This window comes from Anolis sagrei, chromosome 9, assembly GCF_037176765.1.
Source record: "Anolis sagrei isolate rAnoSag1 chromosome 9, rAnoSag1.mat, whole genome shotgun sequence".
Classification (NCBI taxonomy): domain Eukaryota; kingdom Metazoa; phylum Chordata; class Lepidosauria; order Squamata; family Dactyloidae; genus Anolis; species Anolis sagrei.
In genome coordinates, this window is record NC_090029.1 from 23,944,156 (window position 1) to 23,965,051 (window position 20,896).

Here is a 20,896-nt window from a genome sequence, read left to right on the forward strand (position 1 = left end):
TCATCATTTGACTTCCTTCCAAAGCTTTCGATAGGGAAACAGAGTGTGTTTTTTGACTGTGGTAATATCAGGAAACTCTACGTGGGTTTCTCTGATACGCGCAGCTCTTGGAAACGGTGAGTAGCAACCAAAAGGGACTCATGATCATTTTCCTCGTCCTCCTCACTGTCGAGGCATTCCATGTAACTCTCGGTATCTGAGTCTGGACCCTCTTTATCATTCCAATCGACATTTTTCCACATAATCACCATTCAGTTTAATACATTTTGTCATCCGTGCGATGGGTTTTTTGATGCCTGTGTCATAGAAATCTCCCTCCGCCTTTTTCAGCTAGTTAGTCACTTCGCTTTTCACCTTGTTGTTATCACAAAAGTGTTTTCCAACAAGGTGTTCCTTCAATTTAGTGAACAGGTGATAGTCACTGGGTTCGAGATCGGGGCTGTGATTCAGTATTCTCTGAATATGGGTGAATTATACATTTCTGATGCCAAGGTCAATCATCTGCGAAACCTACCAGTATTTACAGTTGGCTATATTGGGTTTGTGTGCCAAGTTTGCTCAAGATTAGTCACTTGCTGGGTTCAGTGTTCTCTGAATACAGGTGAACTATAACTCCCTGATGCCAAGGTCAATCACACCCAAAACCCAGCAGTATGCAAAGTTGGCTGTGTTGGGTCTGTGTGCCAAGTCAGTTCAAGGTGGGGTTCAGAATGCTCTTAGATTGCAGGCGAACTATACATCCCAGTCCCTACAACTCCAATAAATCATGGTGAATTCTCCCCAAGCCTCTCTAGTATAGGAAAGGGTAGGAAAGAGTTAAGAGAGAGGCAAAGGGCAGGGTCATGCAAATTCCACACCAATGGAGAGAGAAAGGAACTCTGGGATGTGGGCACTCAATATAATGTCCTTGGAGTGTTTTGGTGGCACTTCTGCACTGTGGGTTAAAACTGTCTGTGGAGGTGGGAGGGTGTCTGTGTAAAGTGGACATGTATAGATAATAATAAGGGTCCCTCTTGGACCTTTGATCATGAAAAAAGCCAACCTCAAATCAACCTTCCTCTTTTTCCCCCTTTTGACCCCTTTCAGATGCAATTGCTTCAATACTCAGTGATGGTGACTCATAATAAATGATTGAAACGAGTACAGAATCATAGAGTTGGAAGAGACCTCATGGGCCATCCAGTCCAACCCCCAACTAAGAAGCAGGAAAATTGCATTCAAAGCACCCCCAACAGATGGCCATCATCCAGCCTCTGTTTAAAAGCTTCCAAAGAAGGAGCCTCTACTACACTCCGGGGGAAAGAGTTCCACTGCTGAACAGCACTGTATGAACCCACGTATTATTATTTGTGGTTATTATTATCCTCATAATTCTATATAAATTATATATCATGATATTATCATTGTATACCCTTGTAGACAATAATACCAGCCAAGATCTATTGTTTCAGGACTACAAAAAAGCTTCGTTTCAAATCCCATTGGAATGAAGAGCTTCAAGCCCAGGAATACCATAGATATGTACTGGAGGACCTAGAAAATGCCTGGAGATGGCACATTTTTGTGGATAGATGAATCCATGGACTCTACGCGGATATGGAGACCATGCTCCAATGTGGTCCTTTGCCGCCATCGAGTGGCCACATCAGACATTGCAGCCTTTTTCTGCAACTGAGCTATAAGCTTCTATGGGGCCAGCTCGGCCATTGGTCTCGTTACCCTTTGCCGCCACCCAGTGGCCAGAGTGGAAATTACATCACCTCCTTATATTCCTTCACTGAAGCCTTTTGTGGTGGGAGGGAAGAAGGGAGGGGCAATAAAGAAGGGAAGGGGAAATTGACCCAAAAAGAACACTCTGAATCCCACCATTAAGAGTTCATCATTATTATTTCTAACAGATGGTTTGTTTCCAATCTTGTATTTAATTTTAGTTATTACCTAGTAAGTCTAGCAGTTTTAATTTGTTCTGCTAGTAAATTAGCATTGTATATCTTTTTTTTTAATAAAAGGAAATATAGCTCAGCACCAAGATCACTATATGATGCAACTGCATCTTCAACTTTTCCACTTGGGACCCCTTTCCTCTTGAAATCTTTTCATGCGACTCTGGGGGTGGGGTATATAGGAATATAATGTAGGCCTATGAACCCAGCTCTTACTGAAAACAAACCAGCATTGGCAAGGCTTGCAAAACAAGTAAACAAGGAGGAACCTGTCTTTGGTTTTTTTAATGCAAGGCTGGCTAATCAGGTGGATTTCCTTGTCATGAAGTACAGCTGAAGCACCTTCTGCAGAGCCCGCTATAAACCCTTGTTGTATTTATCGTTTAAGCAGCAGTGCTTGAAAGCATGGCATGGCAACCATTAGGGATCTTCCTTTTAAGAGAAGGCTCCTTCTTGATTGCCCCCCTCCTCCCTTCTTTTCTTCCTTCCCTTCTATCTTCTCTCTTTTTTCCTCTACTTCTTTCCCTTCTTCCCTTTTCCCCATTTCTGTTCTACCTCCTTTTCTCCTGTTACTCTTCTTCCTTCCTTCTCATCTTTTTCCTCCCCATTCCTTCCCTCCTTTCTCCATTTCTCTTCCTTCTCCCTCTTTTTCCTCCCCTTCTTCCTCTTCCTTGCCTTGTCTTTCTCTTCTTCCCTCCCTTATCTTCTTTCTCCTCTCCTTTCTCTTCTTCCCTCCCTTCTTTTTCCTTCTCTCACAATTCCCTTCTTCCTCCTTCTCTTTTTTCTTCTTCCCTTCTTCTTCCTTCTCCCCATTTCTCCTATTCCCCTTTTCCTTCTTCTCTCTATTCCCTCTTCCCTCCCTTATTTCTTCCTTTCCTCTCTTCTCACCTTTTCTATTCTTCCTTCCTTCCCTCCTTTTTTCCTCCCCTCCATTCTTCTCCTTTCCTTTTCATGTTCTTTCCTCCTTCTTCCTTCCCTCTCTCTAATTTCTCTTCTTCCTTCTCCCTTTTCTTTTTCCTTTCCTCCTTCCTTCACCCTTTGCTTTTTTCTTCATCCTTCCCTTCTCCTTCCCCTTCTTTCTTCCTTGCCTCCCTTCTTTCCCGTTCCTCTCCCTTCTCCTTTCCTCTTCTTCCCCTTCTCCCTTCCTCTTTTTCCTCCCCTTCTTCCTCTCCCTTCCCTTGGTCTTTCTCTTCTTCCCTCCCTTCTTTTATCTTCTTTCTCCCCTCCTTTATCTTCCCTTCTTCCTTGTCTCTCATTTCCCTTCTCCCGTCTTGTCTCCCTTTTCTCTTCTTCCTTCCTTCTTCCTTCTCCCCATTTATCTTCATTCTTCCCTCCCTTCTTTCTTCTCTCCATTTATCTTATTCCCCTTTTCCTTCCCCTCTCTATTCCCTCTCTCCTCCCTTATTTCTTCCTTTCCTCTCTTCTCACCTTTTCTATTCTTCCTTCCGTCCCTCATTTTTTCCTCCCCTCAATTCTTCTCCTTTCATCTTCTTTCCTCCTCCTTCCTCCCTTCCCTCTCTAATTTCTCTTCTTCCCTCTCTCCCTTTTTTCTTTCCTCCTTCCTTCCCCTTCTTCCCTTTTCTTCCTTCTCTCTTCTTTCCCATTCCTCTTCCTTCTCCCTCTCCCTTCGTCTTTCTCTTCTTCTCTCCCTTCTTTTATCTTCTTTCTCCCCTCCTTTATCTTCTTCATTCCCTCCCTTTTCTTCCCTTCTTCCTTGTCTCTCATTTCCCTTCTCCCGTCTTGTCTCCCTTTTTTCTTCCTTCCCATCCTTCTTCCTTCTCCCCTTTTCTCTTCTTTCTTCCCTTCCTTTTCTCTTCTTCCTCTCCTCCCTTCTTTCTTCTCTCCATTTCTCTTATTCCCTTTTTCCTTCCCCTCCCTAATCTTTCTTCCCTTATCTTTTTCCTTTATAAACACTTTATTTGTACTCCGCTACCATCTCCCCAAGGGACTCGATGCAGCTTACATGAGGCCAAGCCCAAATACAACAATACAAGGAATAAAACAATAATACAAGCAATAAAAAAACATAGACAATCAAATATACAACATTATCAATAAGACAACACACAGTTAAAAACAGTGGGAAGGCCAAATGTAAGGTTAAAATTGGAAGTAATGCTGGGACATGGACAAAAAGGTGATTCCCTCCTTTTCTCTTCTTTCTTCCATCCGTCCTTTTCCCTCCCCTGCGTTCTTCTCTCTCCTCCTTTCCTTTTTCTCTTCTTCCCCTTCTATTTTCTCTTCTTTCTCTCTTCCCCCCTTTTTTCTCTTTTTCCTTTCCTCCTTCCTTCCCCCTTCGCCTTTTTTGTCCTTCCCTTTCCCTTCCCCTTCTTTCTTCCTTGCCTCCTTTCTTTCCCTTTCCTCTTCTTTCCCCTCACCTTCTTGCTCTTCCTTCGCTTCGTCTTTCTCTTCTTCCCTCCCTTCTTTTATCTTGTCTCTCCTCCTTTATCTTCTTCATTCCCTTCCTTTTCTTCCCTTCTTCCTTCCCTCCCTTCGTCCTTGTCCCTCATTTCCCTTCTTGTCTCCCTTTTTTCTTCCTTCCCATCCTTCTTTCTTCTTCCTTCTCCCCTTTTCTTTCTTCCCTTCCTTTTCTCTTCTCTCCATTTCTCTTATTCCCTTTTTCCTTTCCCTCCCTATTCTTTCTTCCCTTATCTTTTTCCTTTCCTCCCTTCTCCCCTTTTCTCTTCTTCCTTCCCTCCCTTCTTTCTTCTCCCCATTTCTCTTATTCCCCGTTTCCTTCCTATTCTTTCTTCCCTTATCTCTTTTTCCTTTCCTCCCTTCTCCCCTTTTCTCTTCTTCCTTCCTTCACTCCCTTCTTTCTTCTCCCCATTTCTCTTATTCCCTTTTTCTTCCCCTCCCTATTCTTTCCTCCTTTCTCTCCTTTTCTCTTCTTCCTTCCATCCGTCCTTTTTCCTCCCCTGCGTTCATCTCTCTCCTCCTTTCCTTTTTCTCTTCTTCCCCCTCTATTTTCTCTTCTTCTTCTCCCCCTCCACCCCTTTTTCTCCTTCCTTCCCTCCCTTCTGCCAAAGGCTGAGCTCCGGCTTCCCCATCAAACCCCTCCCTCCCCGCGCGCATGCGCTCTGCAGACACCCCTCTCCTCCCTCCACCCCCCCCTTCCTTGGCCCAGATCTCTGTGTCCCCCGCTCCGCCCCCTCCCCTCCCTCGCCCTCCTTTCTGTTCCCTCTCCAGAGAGAGAGCCCCCTCCCCTCTTTTCCCCACTCCGCGCGCGCACAGACCCCCCCTCCGCCTCCTTCCGCGGCCGGGCGCCGACTGACCCTTTTTGCCTCAGGCCCGCCCCTCTCCCATTGGCCGCCTCCCCGCGCGAAGCCCGCCCCTCATTGGCCGGCTCGCCCGCCTATCCATCACTGGAGCCTTTCGCCCCGCCCCCTCGGCGCCCATCGGGTTCGCGTGCTGCCTCAGTCAGGCCCGCCCATCTCCCATTGGCCGCCTCCTCGCGCGAAGCCCGCCCCTCATTGGCCGGCTCTCCCGCCTATCCATCACGGGAGCCTCTCGCCCCGCCCCCTCGGCGCCCATCGGGTTCGCGTGCGCCTGCCTGCCTTGCCTGCCTGGCTGGGTGGGTTCCTTCGCCTCCCGCGGCGCCCCTTCCTCAGGAAGGAAGGAAAGGAGGAAGGCGAGGAAGGAGAAGGCCGGGGCCATGGACATGAAGAAGAGGATCCACTTGGAGCTCCGGAACCGGACGCCTTCAGACGTAAGAGAGAGAGAGAGAGAGAGAATGAGGGAGTGAGGGGAGAGCGGGAAGGGAGGAAGGACCCCAGAGAGTGCCCTTGAGGTGTCTACTCCGCGCCTGAAGCGAAGCGAAGGCCCTCCTGTGTGTCACTACTCTGAAAGGAGGGAGGGAAGGTGTCTACTCCGCGCCTGAAGGACCAAAGGAAGGCCTTGTCTGTTTTTCACCTTCCGGTTGGACAGGCCTCCCTCTTCCGCTTGGGAACTTTGCCTCCTTCTCCTTCTCGTTGTTGTTGTTGTCGTGGTGATGCTCTTCTTTCCGCCATCTTTTCCCCTTTCGCGCTGCGCAGAGGCAGGGCTTCCTCTCCCAGCAAGGGCGCGGCCAAGGCAGCAGCCGCCACCTCCTTCCCCCCGCGTTCCCTTCCTCGTTGAAATGGCTTCTAATCGGGGATCTCTGTCTCTCTCTGAGCCCCCAAAGCAGCTCCTCATCCCTTCCCGCCTTCTCCTCCTTCCGGCCTCGCTTCCCTTCCGGTGGCAGCGCTTTGGAGGCTGCCATCTTGGTGTCTGCAAGGCGCCCTTCGCGGGACGGGAATGAGCCTCGTTGGGTGGGTTGGTTCGGCGCTAGCAAGGCAGGGAGGGGACCCCCAAAGGCCATCCAGCCCAACCCTCTTCTGCCAGGCAGGAAGGCACAATCTACACCAGACCTGGGTCAAATTGCGCCCTCCCCCCAGCCTCCCTTGAAAGTATCCACCACTATCTAGTCCAACTTGACTCTTTCCATCCTGGAAGTATATAGAATCATAGGGTGGGAAGGGATCCCCAAAGGCCATCCAGTCCTATCTAACATAAAGGGAGGCACCATCAAAGCCCTCCCAGCAGATGATGATGATGATAAGCCTGGGTGCAGTGCCTAAAGACCTTGGTCTGCACTTTAAAACAATCGGCGCTGACAAAATTACCATCTGCGAACTGCAAAAGGCCACCTTACTGAGATCTCCACACATTATTCGCCGACACATCACACAGTCCTAGACACTTGGGAAGTGTCTGACGTGTGATCCAGTGCAACAGCCAGCAGAGTGATCTTGTCTGCTGTGGACTCATCTTGTTGTGTTTCAAATAATAATAAGCCTTTAATAGAATTGGAAGGGACCCCCAAATGCCATCCAGTCCAATCACTTTCTAACATAAAGGAAGGCACCATCCAAGTTCTCCTGGCAGATGGCCCTCCAGCCTCCCTTTAAAGGTCTCTGTTGATGGAGTGTCCACCACCATGTAGTCCAATTTGACTCTATCTTGGAAGTGTATATAATAATAGAATCCTAGGGTAGGGAGGGTCCCCAAAGGCCATCCAATCCAACCCCCTTCTTTCCACCAGTCAGGAAGGCACCTTCTAAGCCCTCCCTTTAAACACCTCCGTTTATGGAGTAACCACCACTATCTAGTCCAATTTGACCCTTTCCATCTTGGAAGTATATAGAATAATAGAATGACAGGATGGGAAAGGACCCCCAAAGGCCACCCAGTCCCTTCTACCACTCAGGAAGGCACCACCTTCTGCCAGGCAGGACCTTGGCCAACAGATAATAATATAAATAAATTAGTATTATTATATTATTATCTGCTGGGAGGGCTGGATGGTGCCTTCCTGAGTGGTAGAAGGGACTGCATGGCCTTTGGGGGTCCCTTCCCATCCTATGATTCTATTATTCTGTATAATTCCAAGATGGAAAGAGTCAAACTGGACTAGATAGTGGTGGATACCCCATCAACAGAGGCCTTTAAAGGTGAGGCGGGAGGGCCATTTTCTGGGAGGGCTTTGATGGTGCCTTCCTAACTGGTAGAAAGAAGCCCCGAAGTTCCATCCAGTCTAACCCCCTTCAAACATAAAGGAAGGCACCATCCAAGCCCTCCTGGCAGATGGCCCTCCAGCCTCCCTTTAAAGGTCTGTGTTGATGGAGTATCCACCATCTAGTCCTATTCGACTCTTTCCATCTTGCAAGTGTATAGAATAATAGAATCCTAGGGTAGGACGGGACCCCCAAAGGCCATCCAGTCCAACCTCCTTCTTTCTACCAGTCAGGAAGGCACCAACCAAGCTCTCCTGGCAGATGGCCCTCCAGCCTCCCTTTAAAGGCCTCTGGTGATGAAGTATCCACCACAATCTAGTCTAATTTGACTCTTTCCATCTTGGAAGTGTATAGAATAATAGAATCCTAGAGTGTGAAGGGAGTCCCTAAAGGCCATCCAGTCCAACCCCCTTCTTTCTACCAGGTAGGAAGGCACCATCAAAGCCCTCCCAGAAAATAGCCCTCCGGCCTCCCCTTTAAAGGCCTCTGTTGATAGAGTACCCACCACTATCTAGTCCAGTTCAAATCTTTCCCTCTTTGAAGTGTATAGAATAGAATCCTAGGGTGGGAAGGGATCCCCAAAGGCCATCTAATCCAACCTGGCAATGGCCCTCCTGTCTCCCTTTAAGGGTCTCCGTTGATGGAGTATCCACCACTGTCTAGTCCAAGACACATTCTAAGCCCTCCTGACAGAAGGCCACCCAACCTCATAGAATCCAGCCTCCCAGGGAAGCAGCAGGTTCCACTGTTGGAACAGCTCTTAGATAAGTTGATGCCAGACAGAAAGGGAAAAGGTGCTTGTAAACTGTAGAATGAATGCAGGTGACCCCATTTTAAATCTGAAGGAAACCTTGCAAGGAGCGTCACCTTTCCTTCCTTAAAATAGGGGCCTTTGTGGAGGAAAGTGGTTGGCTTGTGTTTATGGTCATCTGTTCATCCTGCTACTCCTGAAGTTATATATTTCATAAGATGCTTTTTAAAAATAGCAGTGTGGTCCTGACTAAGATGACATATGCTTGTGATAAAACTTGCCCTGGAAATTATTTTGCATTCATTGAATTGGTGGCAACTTACTTTAAGAAAAGTATTCAGATAATATCAGATGGTTATGGAGATTTGAAGCTCTTTTTATACAAAAATCACTGGGTTTTTGTTTCGAATGAGAATTGTACAAACGTCTTGAGTGATTAGTGTTCCAAAACAAGGCTGGGGAAGTTGTAACTCGGCCTAATAATATCCGAGGAGTTTGGTGCTGTGTCTTGGCACTGGAGTGAATTTAACAGGTGCAGCATAAATGCTTGATCTGCCACGTTTCCCTCATTCTGTGGCCTGATGCTTTGCTTTATGTATAGCAGACTTTACAAGGGTGGTGCCTTTTGAGCTCTTGGGGAGGCAGTCCTTGATCCTGGGAGTAAACTTGGTTGTGATTTGTCCGTAGCTTTGTGTTTGTCATCCTGTGAATCTACAATAGGTCCAGTTGGGCCTCCTTCTGGCGTAGCAGGTTAAACCGCTGAGCTGCTAAATTTACTGACCGAAAGCTTGACGGTTCAAATCCGGAGAGTGGAGTGAGCTCCCACTGTTACGCTCAGCTTCTGCCAATCTAGCAGTTCAAAAGCATAGAAATGTGAATAGAGCAATAGGTATCGCTTCTGTGAGAAAGTAACGGCGCTCCATGCAGTCATGCCGGCCACGTGACCTTGGAGGCATCTATGGACAATGCTGGTTCTTCGGCTTAGAAATAGAGATGAGCACCACCCTCCAGAGTCTGATATGATTAGACTTAATGTCAGGGGAAAACCTTTAGCTTTTAGTAGTCCAGTTGAATCCTGGCTTTGTACATTTTGGCAGGGTTTGACCTTAAACGCAGCGTGATGGTGTTTACTTAAGGACCGCCAACTGCAGGAAATAAATAACTTGCATGTCTTACTTGAAAAACTGCCTGTTTCTATTAGGTGTAGAACTGTTCAAAACCAATCTTTTTCAACAGTGTTGCAAAAAACTATATAGAAAATACATTATTAGTACTATTATTTAGGACCTCCAAAAGCAGGGATCGATCACTTGCATTTCTTACTTTCAAAGCTGCCTGTTCCTATCAAAATGTGTAGCAAAACTATATAGAAAATGCATTGTTGTTGTTTTTGTTTACTTTATTTATACCCTGCCTTTCTCCCTGGGGATATTCAAGGCAGCTAACAACCACAAACTTTAAAACAAAGCGAATACAATTAAAAAAAACAATTAAACATTAGAAACAACATACCACACAACCAGCATTAGCTGTTTGTTAGACTAAAAACTTTCAGGCAAAGACCACCTTGAACACTTAGGATTTACATGGATGGCTGAACTCATGCAATTTTTGGCAATGCAATGACAGATCATGACAATAATAATCATAATAATGTGTTCCACAGGGTTTTTCCACCCTTCAAATAGTGTTTGCCCACATTCCAATAATCTGTAAATAAGAGGGACAATAATTGTGTCAGAATCTAGTATAAATGTTTGCTTCCAGAGCTGGCATTATTTGAGCTGCTGACTTCCCTTTGTTGTTAATAGGACATTGCAGTCACTGAATTTGGATTCAAATCCTACTTGTACCATGTGCTCTTGTTGCTTTCTATTCCTGTGTAGTTGGTGGTGTTTGATTCAATGGATGGAGAATGAGCTGCCTGTTCGTTTGGGAAACCAAACTGAACAACGGAGCTTTATAAACCTGTGGGTGCCTGGAGATTTCTATTCTGCTAAGCCCCAAAGTGGTACAGACTAATGGCATAGCAACATACTGGCATAGCAATTATCTGTATGCTATTCCTTTGACTCCCTTGGGAAATGAAGGGGCTGCTCGGCTGGGTTTATGTCCCCCAATATCTTGTTAAGCCAAGCCTTACTCTGATTCCATACTGCCCATCAATCAGGACAGAAAGGTCTTCTGATCGGCTGTATTTCATGGGGCCTTTGGGTCTCTGCTATGTATTTGATGGGCTGCACAAACTCATCCTTATGTTTTTGTTTTATTTTATTGTAATATGCTGTTGGGCTTGGCCTCATGTAAGCTGCCCTGACTCCCCATTGGGGAGATGGTGATGGGGTATTAAATAAAGATGATGATGGTGATGATTATCCTGTCTTGTTATGCACACCCTGGTTGATGAGAACACTACGCCAGTCTCTTCCAAGTGGTAGTTTCCAGTAGCAACTTATACTATATATTTGTAAAGAGAAAATAACATCATCAACATCATCATTATTATCATGAAGATCATGTATTAAGCATGCTTATGAATCACATAAAACACCACAACAAGTCACGTACAGAATACTCTGCATGGAGCAACATGATAATTCTGTCAGACCCACCGTTTAAAACATGGTGGGTGCTAAGCCCAGAGAAGACTCTGGTTCGACCCAAAAAGCAGAGCTTGGGGTCCCCTCCCTGCTTTGGCAAAGCGTTATGCTCAGCCATCGACCCTTGGCTTACTGCTTCCCAATGTTGCCCTCTTCGGCCTGGGCTCATGCTTGAGTGGTCCAAGCCGTTGCACATACAAGCAAATGCACATTGATGCCATGGTAGGGCATTTGGTCCTTGCTGCTCGGTTTCCCCTTCCTTTTGCTGAAGCAGCAAGGCAGCTTTGCTGATTGCAGCTCTCCATCCATCTGGCTCCCAGCGGCATCTCTGCCTTCCTCTGCGGAGAGGGAGGGAGGGAGGATGCTCTTCCTGCAAGATGTGGGATCTGGGTCTTGTGCTGCTGCTGGTAGTTCTGTAAATCTCTTGTGCATTCCTCTCCGGCAGCCAGGGAAGCAGCATTAGCTGATTGGAATTTCCTTCCCAAGGAATGCCAAAGCATGCGCATTTAGGGCAACTGATCAGGTAGAGATCTGGACTTGGTGGCTTGAATGGGAAAGAGCCCTCTCTACCGCTCAAATAAGGACAGTACTCTTGACATTTCAGTGTAATGTCAACTTGGTGACACTATTCACTCTTAGTTGTCTGGGATGCTAATAAAAAGCACATTACCAAATTAAAATTATGGAAGCGTTTCATCTTGGCACCTGGTGGGTCCAAAAACTACCTTGCAGGGAATACATAAAACAACCATTAGCATTTCTGAATGGTTGTGTTCTTACCTAAGTAAAGGTGAAGGTTTCCCCTTGACATTAAGTCTCGTCGTGCCTGACTTGGGGGGGGGGGGGGGTTGCTCATCTTTATTTTGAGCCGGCATTGTCCGTAGACACCTCCTAAGTCAGGGGCCTTCAAGCTTTTTAAACAGAGGGCCAGGTCACAGTCCCTCAAACTGTTGGAGGGCCAGATTATATGCACACTGCACATATCTTATTTGTAGTACAAAACACTTAAAAACAATACGATAATTAAAATGAACAATTTTAATAAATATAAACTTATTAGTATTTCAATGGGAAGTGTGGGCCTGCTTTTGGCTGATGAGATAGGATTGTTGTGGTTGTTGTTGTTGTATGCTTTCAAGTCATTTCAGACTTAGATTGACCCTGAGCGAGGGACGGGTAAATGACCTTGGAGGGCCGTAGTTTGAGGACCCCTGTCCTCGGTCATGTGCCTAGCATGACTGCATGGAGCGTCGTTCTTACCTATTGCATGCCTAAGCCTGGCAAGTGAAAATTTTTATTTAGTTCATTACCACTGAGTTCTTTAAGTTGCCCCTTAAAAAGGACAATAACTGGCCCAATTTCCTTGCACTTTGCAGCTAAGCCCTATTTAGTTCAGTGAACATTGTGGGTCCCTGGACTCAGGAGATATAATATAATTTCTTAGCAGCATAAGATCAACTCTGAAGCCATTTTGTTTTGGTACGTTTCAATTTGTTATAAAGACATGCAAACTTTAGATGTGTTGTTTGCAAAGCAAAACCAAGCAAAACCCCAGCAGACCCAAATATTATTATTGTCATTGTCTCAACTTTTTCTCTGTAGGTTAAAGAGCTTGTTCTTGACAACTGTAGGTCAAACGAAGGCAAAATCGAAGGCCTCACTGATGAATTTGAGGAGCTGGAGTTCTTAAGTACAATCAACGTAGGCCTCACCTCGGTTGCAAACTTACCAAAGTTAAACAAGCTTAAGAAGGTGAGTGGATTTGGTCTTCTTTTTGACAAAGTAAAGAGTGCCTTTTTCAGAGTGAAATGGGTTGTTCATGCAATTCAGTGGCTTGTGGCACCTTCTGTAAACAGAGAAGCTCAGTCCTTGTCCTTAAAGGTGTCCCCCTCCCTGTAACCTCACCTCTCCAGTTGCCTCTCTGGTGTTTCTGCTTGAATGCTTCATTCATTCTCATCGCCAGTTCAATATGCCTGAACACAAATCTCTCCCTCCCTGCCCAAACTTGCATTGGCATTCTGACCTTTTGTCCTCTTATGTAAGAACTCAGCCTTGACTTTTATCTTTGGCTGTTACCCACATTCAGTCTGTAGTCAAGCTGAGTTGCTGAAATAAATAACAGCCCTTCCTCTTTGCTCCATTTTAAATACGCTGGTCATCTCTCACCAGTCTTTTTGGCCTGCATTGTCCTCCTTGGAATAATAGAGTTGGAGGAGACTGCATTGGCTATCTAGTCCAGCCCCCTTTCCTGCAGGAAAAGCACAATCCAAGCACATCCAACAGATGCCCACTTAGCCTCTGTTTAAAAGCCTCCAAATAAGGAGCCTCCACCAGGCTCCTAGGCAGAGACTTTCACTGTTGAACAGCTTGCATGGTCAGGAAGTCCTTCTTCATGTTCAGGTGGAATCTCCTTTCCTGTAATTTAACCCATTTCTCCATTGAGCCCTGGTCTCCAGGGAAGCAGAAAGGAAGCCTCCTCCCTCTTCCTTATGGCACCCTTTCAGATATTCAAACATGGCTCTCATGTTTGAGCCTTCTTTTCTGCAGGCTCTTTAAGCCACTCCTCAAGGGGATTCATGGTGCTCATAGCTTTTATCCTTTTAGTGGCCTTCTTCCTCTGGACCCCTTGCAGTGTAGAGTCAATATCTCTCTTAAAATGTGGTGCCCAGAATTGAATGCAGGGTTATTATTCCAGGTAAAGAGAAGAGAGAGGCACCATGCTTTCCCTTGAACTGGATACTAGACTCCTTTTGATGCAGCCCCAAACCCCATTGGCTTTTAAAGCTGCTGCATTACACTCTTGGCTCATATTGAACTTGTGATCCACTAAGACTCCAAGATCTTTTTCACAGGCTATTATTTTGCTGAGCTAGTCATCACCCATCCTGTATCTTTGCTTTTTGCCTTTTCCCCCTAAGTGGATTTGGATGCCTCTGTTGGGGGACTGAATAAGAATCATGGCATGATGGTGATGAAAGTGCCCACAAGAGTCATCTAGTCTTGAACATTTTCCCACTTAGATGGAGAAATGTTTGCATCACCCTGGGTAATAGGTATATAAAATAGGTATGCAAATAAAGCCTATACTGATGGTACATCATAAAGACATTTATTTTCAAACAGTCCTTTGGTAGACATAAGATTTTAGCATTTGTTAAGGATGAAAACCAGCAGCTTTGAGTCCCTCTACAACAAAGTAAATAAGATAAATTTGTATACTAGTAAGATGGATGTATTCGTTCATTATTTCATAAAGCATTAAATTTTGGCTGAACATCTGATACTGTAGGATAAGAGAATATTTTCAGTGTTTTTCATGCCATTCTGGCAATACTTGCCAGAAGTGCAGAAAATATTCTCCTTTTGCTGGTTCTCCTATTTTCACCTGAATTGGGGGGGGGGGGGGGGGAGGCCATCCAGTCTAACCCCATTTCTGCCATGTAGGGATTCCCAATCAGAGGCCTACTGAATCCTAGAGATAAAATCAGAGGCCCCCAATCCAGTCCAGCCCCATTTCTGTCATGCAGGAATACCCATTCAAAGCCCTCCTTAGAGATGGCCAGCCAGACCATTGTGACTTCTTAGATTTAGTTAGGGGACCCCAAATGCAGTCAGGACCCCATGTTTAAGAAGCTGTGAGAAATACACAGCTACGCCCCTCCCAAGTGATGCCCATCCAACCTCTGCTGTTTGACTTATATATCAATGGTGGGGGTGAAATTGTCCAATCTCGTATAACATACCATAAATAAATCTGTCTCTTTCCCACACACATGTAGTTCAAGTGGTCATAGAATTGCTCTCTGAAAGGGGGTCTCCATTTCTCGCCCTCAGCTCGAGTTAAGCGATAACAGAATCTCAGGAGGACTGGAAGTCTTGGCGGAAAAATGTCCGAAGCTCACACACCTCAACCTCAGCGGCAACAAAATCAAGGATCTCAGTACAATAGAGCCTCTGGTAAGTGTGTAGCAGTGTGCAAAAGAGCAGCAGAACAACAGTTTTTTGTGCTTCACCTGGTTTTAGAAACAGACTCCCATGTACAAGTTTTAGCCCCTGTTTGGGGCCACCCATGACCCTCTTCCTTTCGCCCCTTTTTGTCCCTCCAGAAAAAGATACCTTGGTAGTTTCTTCAGGAAGTGAAGCCTGGGTTTATTTTAACCTGTTACTCTTCTATATCTTTGTTCTTTCCCCTCTGAATATGATACACAAGAGCTTTATTTCCTGTGAAGTAGCCAGAAAAGGCATCCTTTTAAAAAATCGTGTGAGCTCTTTGGATTTTTCTTTTCCCTCAAATCTGCTTTTGCTTCACGGTGAGATTTGACCCCAATGCAAGATGAAATCCCTTTCCTTCTCTTTCCAGGAAAAGTTAGAAAACCTGAAGAGTTTAGACCTGTTCAACTGCGAGGTCACCAACTTGAACGACTACAGAGACAACGTCTTCAAGCTCCTCCCACAACTGACCTACCTGGATGGCTACGACCGGGACGATAAAGAGGCCCCGGACTCAGATGCCGAGGGCTATGTGGAAGGCCTCGACGACGACGAGGATGAGGAAGACGGTGGGTCCCTTTGTCTTGCTAGTGGCTGTTCCCAAGAACTGCACATATCAGAGACTCCCCAGCAGAGTTTTCTGATATTCCCACAGTCACTTTTGGTTGCTCTATCAAAAGCTTTGGAAAGGTAGTCAAATGATGAGAAACCCACAGAATGCACTTCTCACAGCCAAAAGGATGCAGTGAATTCTATAATTGTTGAAGTGGCTGAGGACAATCTAAGTTGCAGCCTTTAGAAATGTGTTTCACAGCCAGTTAAACTTTAGAGAGCCAGCTTGATGTGGTAGGACAATAATAATAATAATAATAATAATAATAATAATAATAATAATAATTGGGAATACCTTGGGAAGTATCTGACGTGTGATCCAATACAACAGCCAGCAGAGTGTCTGCTGTGGACTCATCTTGTGATGTTTCAATAATAATAATAATAATAATAATAATAATAATAATAATAATGTATTTTTATTTATTACCAGCTTCTCCTTTTGGCTTGAGATGGGGCACAACATTGTCAAAGACACATATTAAAACATATTAAAAGCACATATTAAAAGCACATATTAAAACATAATCAAAATATACTTAATTTTTTCAATCATAAAAGTCCATATCAAAACATACACATATTAAAATACAAGACGCAGAAGTTAGAGAACAATAAAATAGATGTGATTTTAAAATTCATAAGTTAAAACTGACTAGGTAGGTCTTCTGAAAGAGATGCATCTTCAGTTGGGTTTTCAATTCCTGACAGCCTCATTTATAACTATGGAAACATGGCTTCGAATCCCTTATTGGTCATTGGTCTCTTGGGCAAATTCCACTCACTCAAATCTGAACAAGTCTTGCCAGGAAACCCCAATGATGGGCTCACTTTATACTAAGTTAGGAATTACCCAAAGGCACACAACAATAGTGACAAAAACTTAATAGGAAACAACTAAAGGAGGAGACAGTGGTTACTGGCTGAAATAACCTTTTTAAGGGCAGGAGGAAGGGTTTTTTTCTGCATGGTACTCTCAGTGCAAAGTCAGTATATCTCTGAGGACCTATGCCTGGAACATGGCAGTGTCCCTCAGCTTCTGGTACTGTATATACCAGTGGTTCTCAGCCTGTGGGTCCCCAGGTGTTTTGGCCTACAACTTCCAGAAATCCCAGCCAGTTTACCAGCTGTTAGGATTTCTGGGAGTTGAAGGCCAAAACATCTGGGGACCCACAGGTTGAGAACCACTTTCGAGCCATTGTTTTTGAGCAGATGAAGGGGTCAGCTATGAGATGAAGAACTAATTCCCAGCCTTTTCTCCCCTGTCTCTGCACAGTGTTTTTTTTGCCACAGAAGGGCAAGAAACTGACCTGATGACTTTGCCTGCATTATTATTATTATTATTATTATTATTATTATTATTTTAGAAGAGGAGTTTGAAGATGATGAAGAGGAGGACGAGGAGGAGGAAGGCGAAGAGGAGGACGTCAGTGGAGAAGAGGAGGTAAGCAAAGAAGAGCCCCTTGCTTATGGAGAAGCATATTGAAGTCATGAGGGACATGAATTGTGCTCCTGAAGCTCTGTGCATTAATTTAAATTAATTGATAACTAATAAGTTTGGAAGTCAATGTTTTGATTGTTTAAAAAATGTCTCCTGTACCTGTGTGGGACAAATGCAAGGCAGCATTTTAAATGATATATAAGTACAGTGAAACCTCGATTTACAAGTGAACCAACTTAAGAGTTTTTTGACATACGAGGCATCACTCTGTCGATTTTTTGGTTTGACAGAAAATTGGATTGCGATATTTTAATTTGATGTTATAATGTTTCGGATTTTAGTGCATTGTTTATTTATTGATATGTATATTGTTGCCTTTGTAAGGCCGCAGTGAGTCCCCTTTAGGGTGAGAAGCGCAGGGTACAAGTGTGGTAAATAAATAAATAAATATGACATGCAAGCCAAGATTTGAGTTACGAGCTAGCGTGCAAGTACACCACCTGCCATTCTAGTTAAGCAGGGCTTTAAGGGAGCAATCAGGAAAGCTCCTTGCTTTCATCCCCATTGTTATTTCTGCAATCCCAGGGCTTTGGCAGGTTGTAGGAAAGCTGAGGGCTCAGGAGTCTATCATGAGCAAACTTCTATCTTGATTGAAATAGGCAGATTACACAGATCCCTGTCGTTCTAATTGATCATTACAGAAGAATTTTAGTGAGGTTTCCCAGTCATAGCAAGAAAAAGAAACTTACATTATTGGCTTAGAACCTTCCAATCCTGTGGTGATAACTCCTTAGAACCCAAGGCTAAGTGGGGTCTTGATGGCAAAGTTGCACTCTCTTCCAGAGCTTCTTCGTAGACTGTTTTGCCGACCTAAAAAGGTCTGAAGGGAAGAGTAACACTTGCTGATCCCACTTAACGTCTCTCTCTCTTCTGCAGGAGGATGAAGAAGGGTATAATGATGGTGAGGTAGATGATGAAGAGGAAGAGGAAGAAGCAGCAGCTGGTAAGTACAGGAGGGGCCATGAGAAAGCCTACACGGGTGGCTGAAAGGGTCCTGTAAGGCAAATATTTCAATATAGTTCTCATGTCCTCTCAACCTTCTCCAAACTGAGCATCCCCAGCTCTTTCAGCCGCTCCTCAGAGGGATTCAAGGTTTCCACATCTTTGGCCATTTTGTGACCGGCCAATCACAGCATAGGGTTTAAAAGGAAGAGAAGGACAAGCAGAGAGCCTTCTCTGCCAAAGAGGTTCCTAAGACCATCAGAAATATGTGTTTTCTGATGGTCTTTGGTGACCCCTCTGAAACCCCCTCATATCCCCTCCAGGAGTCCTGAACCCCAGGTTGAGAAACGCTGGTAACCCCACTCTTGTCATTCCCTTCACAGAGGAAGAAAGAGGAGAGAAGAGAAAACGAGAGGCTGACGACGAAGGAGACGAGGAGGATTAAACCCGGCTGGCGATCCCTTGGTGGAGAGGCAGATTTCCTGTTGTGATTTGACTGTTTCTCCCCTGTCTTTCTCTCTGACACACAAACACTCCCCCTCCCCAGAGTGTCCTGTTGCCGCGGGGCAGAGAAGGAAACACGTTAAATCGAGGGAAATTAAAATAACATTTTTTTAAGGAAACACAAAAAACCTGCCACTCTTTCTGTTTCTGAAGAATTTTCCTTTCACGTCTGTTTTTAAGTTCCTGTTACAATGCAGTTGCAAATATAAATCAAGTGGTGGTTTTGTTTTTGTTTTTCTGGAGTGGATCCTCCTGGATACTTAAGCATTTTTTTAAAAAAATAATAACATTTTTAAAAAAATAAGAATAATAAATGATCAAGAAGAGTCCCATTTACGATGCAAAGGTGGCCGGAACAGAGACGGAGGTGAGATCTTTATAGCTGATGAGTCTCTGGGCATATTTGTAAGTATTTTATTTTATTTCCTTCTTTTCTGGATGCAGCAAAACGTGCCGCAAAGCATTCCAGCCGCAGCAACAGATTTGATAAAGCGCTTCCTTTGTTGACTGTTTGTGAAAAAAAATGGCTACCGTTCCCAGAAAACCCTTCTTCCGCCACTTCTTTTAGGTAACTTTTTTCCCTTCCGTTGTTTGTAAATAGTGACCAAATATGAATTTCCCCCATTTTTGTTTCCAGTTATTCCCCTTTTTTTGGGAAAATGGAAGGAGAACATTCTCCGTAAATGGCAGCCGTTGAAATAATCACACATACACACACATATGTGTGTGTTTTCCTAATTTTCCTGAGTTTAAGTGGTGGACAAAATAAAATACAAATTTGACTGTTGTTATAATAATAATAAAAAAATACAAAGAAAATGTTTTGGACCCTTTTCACTAAGGTGTGTACTATTTTGGTCTGTAAAATATTATATATATAAATATATTAACCTGCCCTTGCTATGGAAAGCAGCCAGAATCCATGTGTGCTCTATGATTATAAACTCTGGAAATTTTTACAAACCTTTTACGTAATAGAAAAATCCAGAAGCATGTTGGGGCCTCGGCCGGTTTTTCCTTTTCGTACCTTCGAAAGCATGGAATGCTAACTCACACAAAACAAAGTTGTATTTTCTTACCTAGTCGCAAAAGTCAGTACGTTTGAAAGCAGAGTTAACCTTGTTTGAATGTACAGTTTTGATTTCATATCCCTCTTTTAAGCGATAGAAGTGACTTGTTCTTTTCCTCGTCTCATCTGTGTATAAACAACAACCACAACACCGTCGCAACCTTTTCCCTCTCGCTCTCCGGAGAGCCAAACCTTTTTGAGTTTTATGTCTTGTTTGTCAATGATGAATTTCAATAAATCTTTTTTATACAACTCTTTTTTCTCCTTCCTGTGGCTTATTGGAATAACAATTTTAAAAAGGGGAACCTATGGCTTGCTTTTGGAGGAGGGTATTTAGAATAAAGAGTAGCATCTGATTGTTATTAGCAGCATGTTGAGTCCAATCAGGTCTCTGCAGAAGCCTCCGAACGTCCGTTACTGAGGATGGATCATGAATACTCCATTGCGGCATTCGTTTGGGATCTTCCTACCAAATCATCTGATATAAGTAAATACTATGCTTTGAGCCATTCCAGGCAAATACCATAGTGCTTCAACACCTTTCCTCCCCTATATAAACACCTCTAAAATGGGCTGCATCTTAGAATCATAACTGCTTTTAATTGAGATATATGATCAGCTTGAATAGCCTAGAACTTAGCCATCGAGGGCTTTAAAGGTCATCTCCAGCACTTCGAATTGTGCCCAGAAACAAACTGGCAGCCGGTGGAAAGGAGTTGTATGCTCACAATGTATAGCTGCAGTTAGCATCCTGGCTGCAGCTCTTTGGACCGGCAAAAGTTTTCTTCGAATGCAGCCCTATGTAGAACCCATTACAGTCTTCCAGACAGGATATAACTAAGGCATAGCTCACTGTGGCCAGATGCGACTGCTATAGGCATGGGCGCAGTTGGTTTAGAAGTTTTACATGCGCAAAGAAGGCTCTCCTGGCTACCACAGAGACCTGGACCTCCTGGTTCAATAGTCCCCAAACTAGATCTGTGTCTTCAACAACACAGGATGGATCCCTATTCCCTGATCTACCTCCTGATTGACCAGGATCCCTCTGTCTGGATTAAGTTTCAGTTTGTTTGCCTTCATCCAATGCATTACTGATGACAGACATTGGTTTAAGACAGGGGTTCTCAAACTAAGGCCTGGGGGCCGGATGCGGCCCTCCAAGGTCATTTACCAAGCCCTCGTTCTGGGTCAACCTAAGTCTGAAACTACTTGAAAGCACACAATAACAACAACAATCCTATCTCATCAGCCAAAAGCAGGCCCACACTTCCCATTGAAATACTAAGAAGTTTATATTTGTTAAAATTGTTTTTCATCTTAATTATAGTATTGCTTTTAAGTGTTTTTGCACTACAAATAAGATATGTGCAGTGTGCATAGGAATTCATTCATTTTTTCCCCAAAAATGAATAATCCGGCCCTCCAACTGTTGTGGTGACCCTCAACCATA

At 44.4% G+C, this 20,896-nt stretch overlaps 1 protein-coding gene across 1 annotated transcript; it reads left to right on the forward strand.

Moving 5' to 3' along the window:
• Nucleotides 1-5,446: 5,446 nt before the first annotated feature.
• ANP32A (acidic nuclear phosphoprotein 32 family member A) lies at nt 5,447-19,698 on the forward strand. Its single transcript, XM_060755389.2, has 7 exons — nt 5,447-5,652; nt 12,431-12,580; nt 14,663-14,785; nt 15,189-15,387; nt 16,798-16,874; nt 17,808-17,874; nt 18,257-19,698. The coding sequence occupies exons 1-7, from the start codon at nt 5,599-5,601 to the stop codon at nt 18,316-18,318; spliced, it is 732 nt and encodes a 243-aa protein (XP_060611372.1). The 5' UTR covers nt 5,447-5,598; the 3' UTR covers nt 18,319-19,698.
• The last annotated feature ends 1,198 nt before the right edge of the window (nt 19,699-20,896 follow it).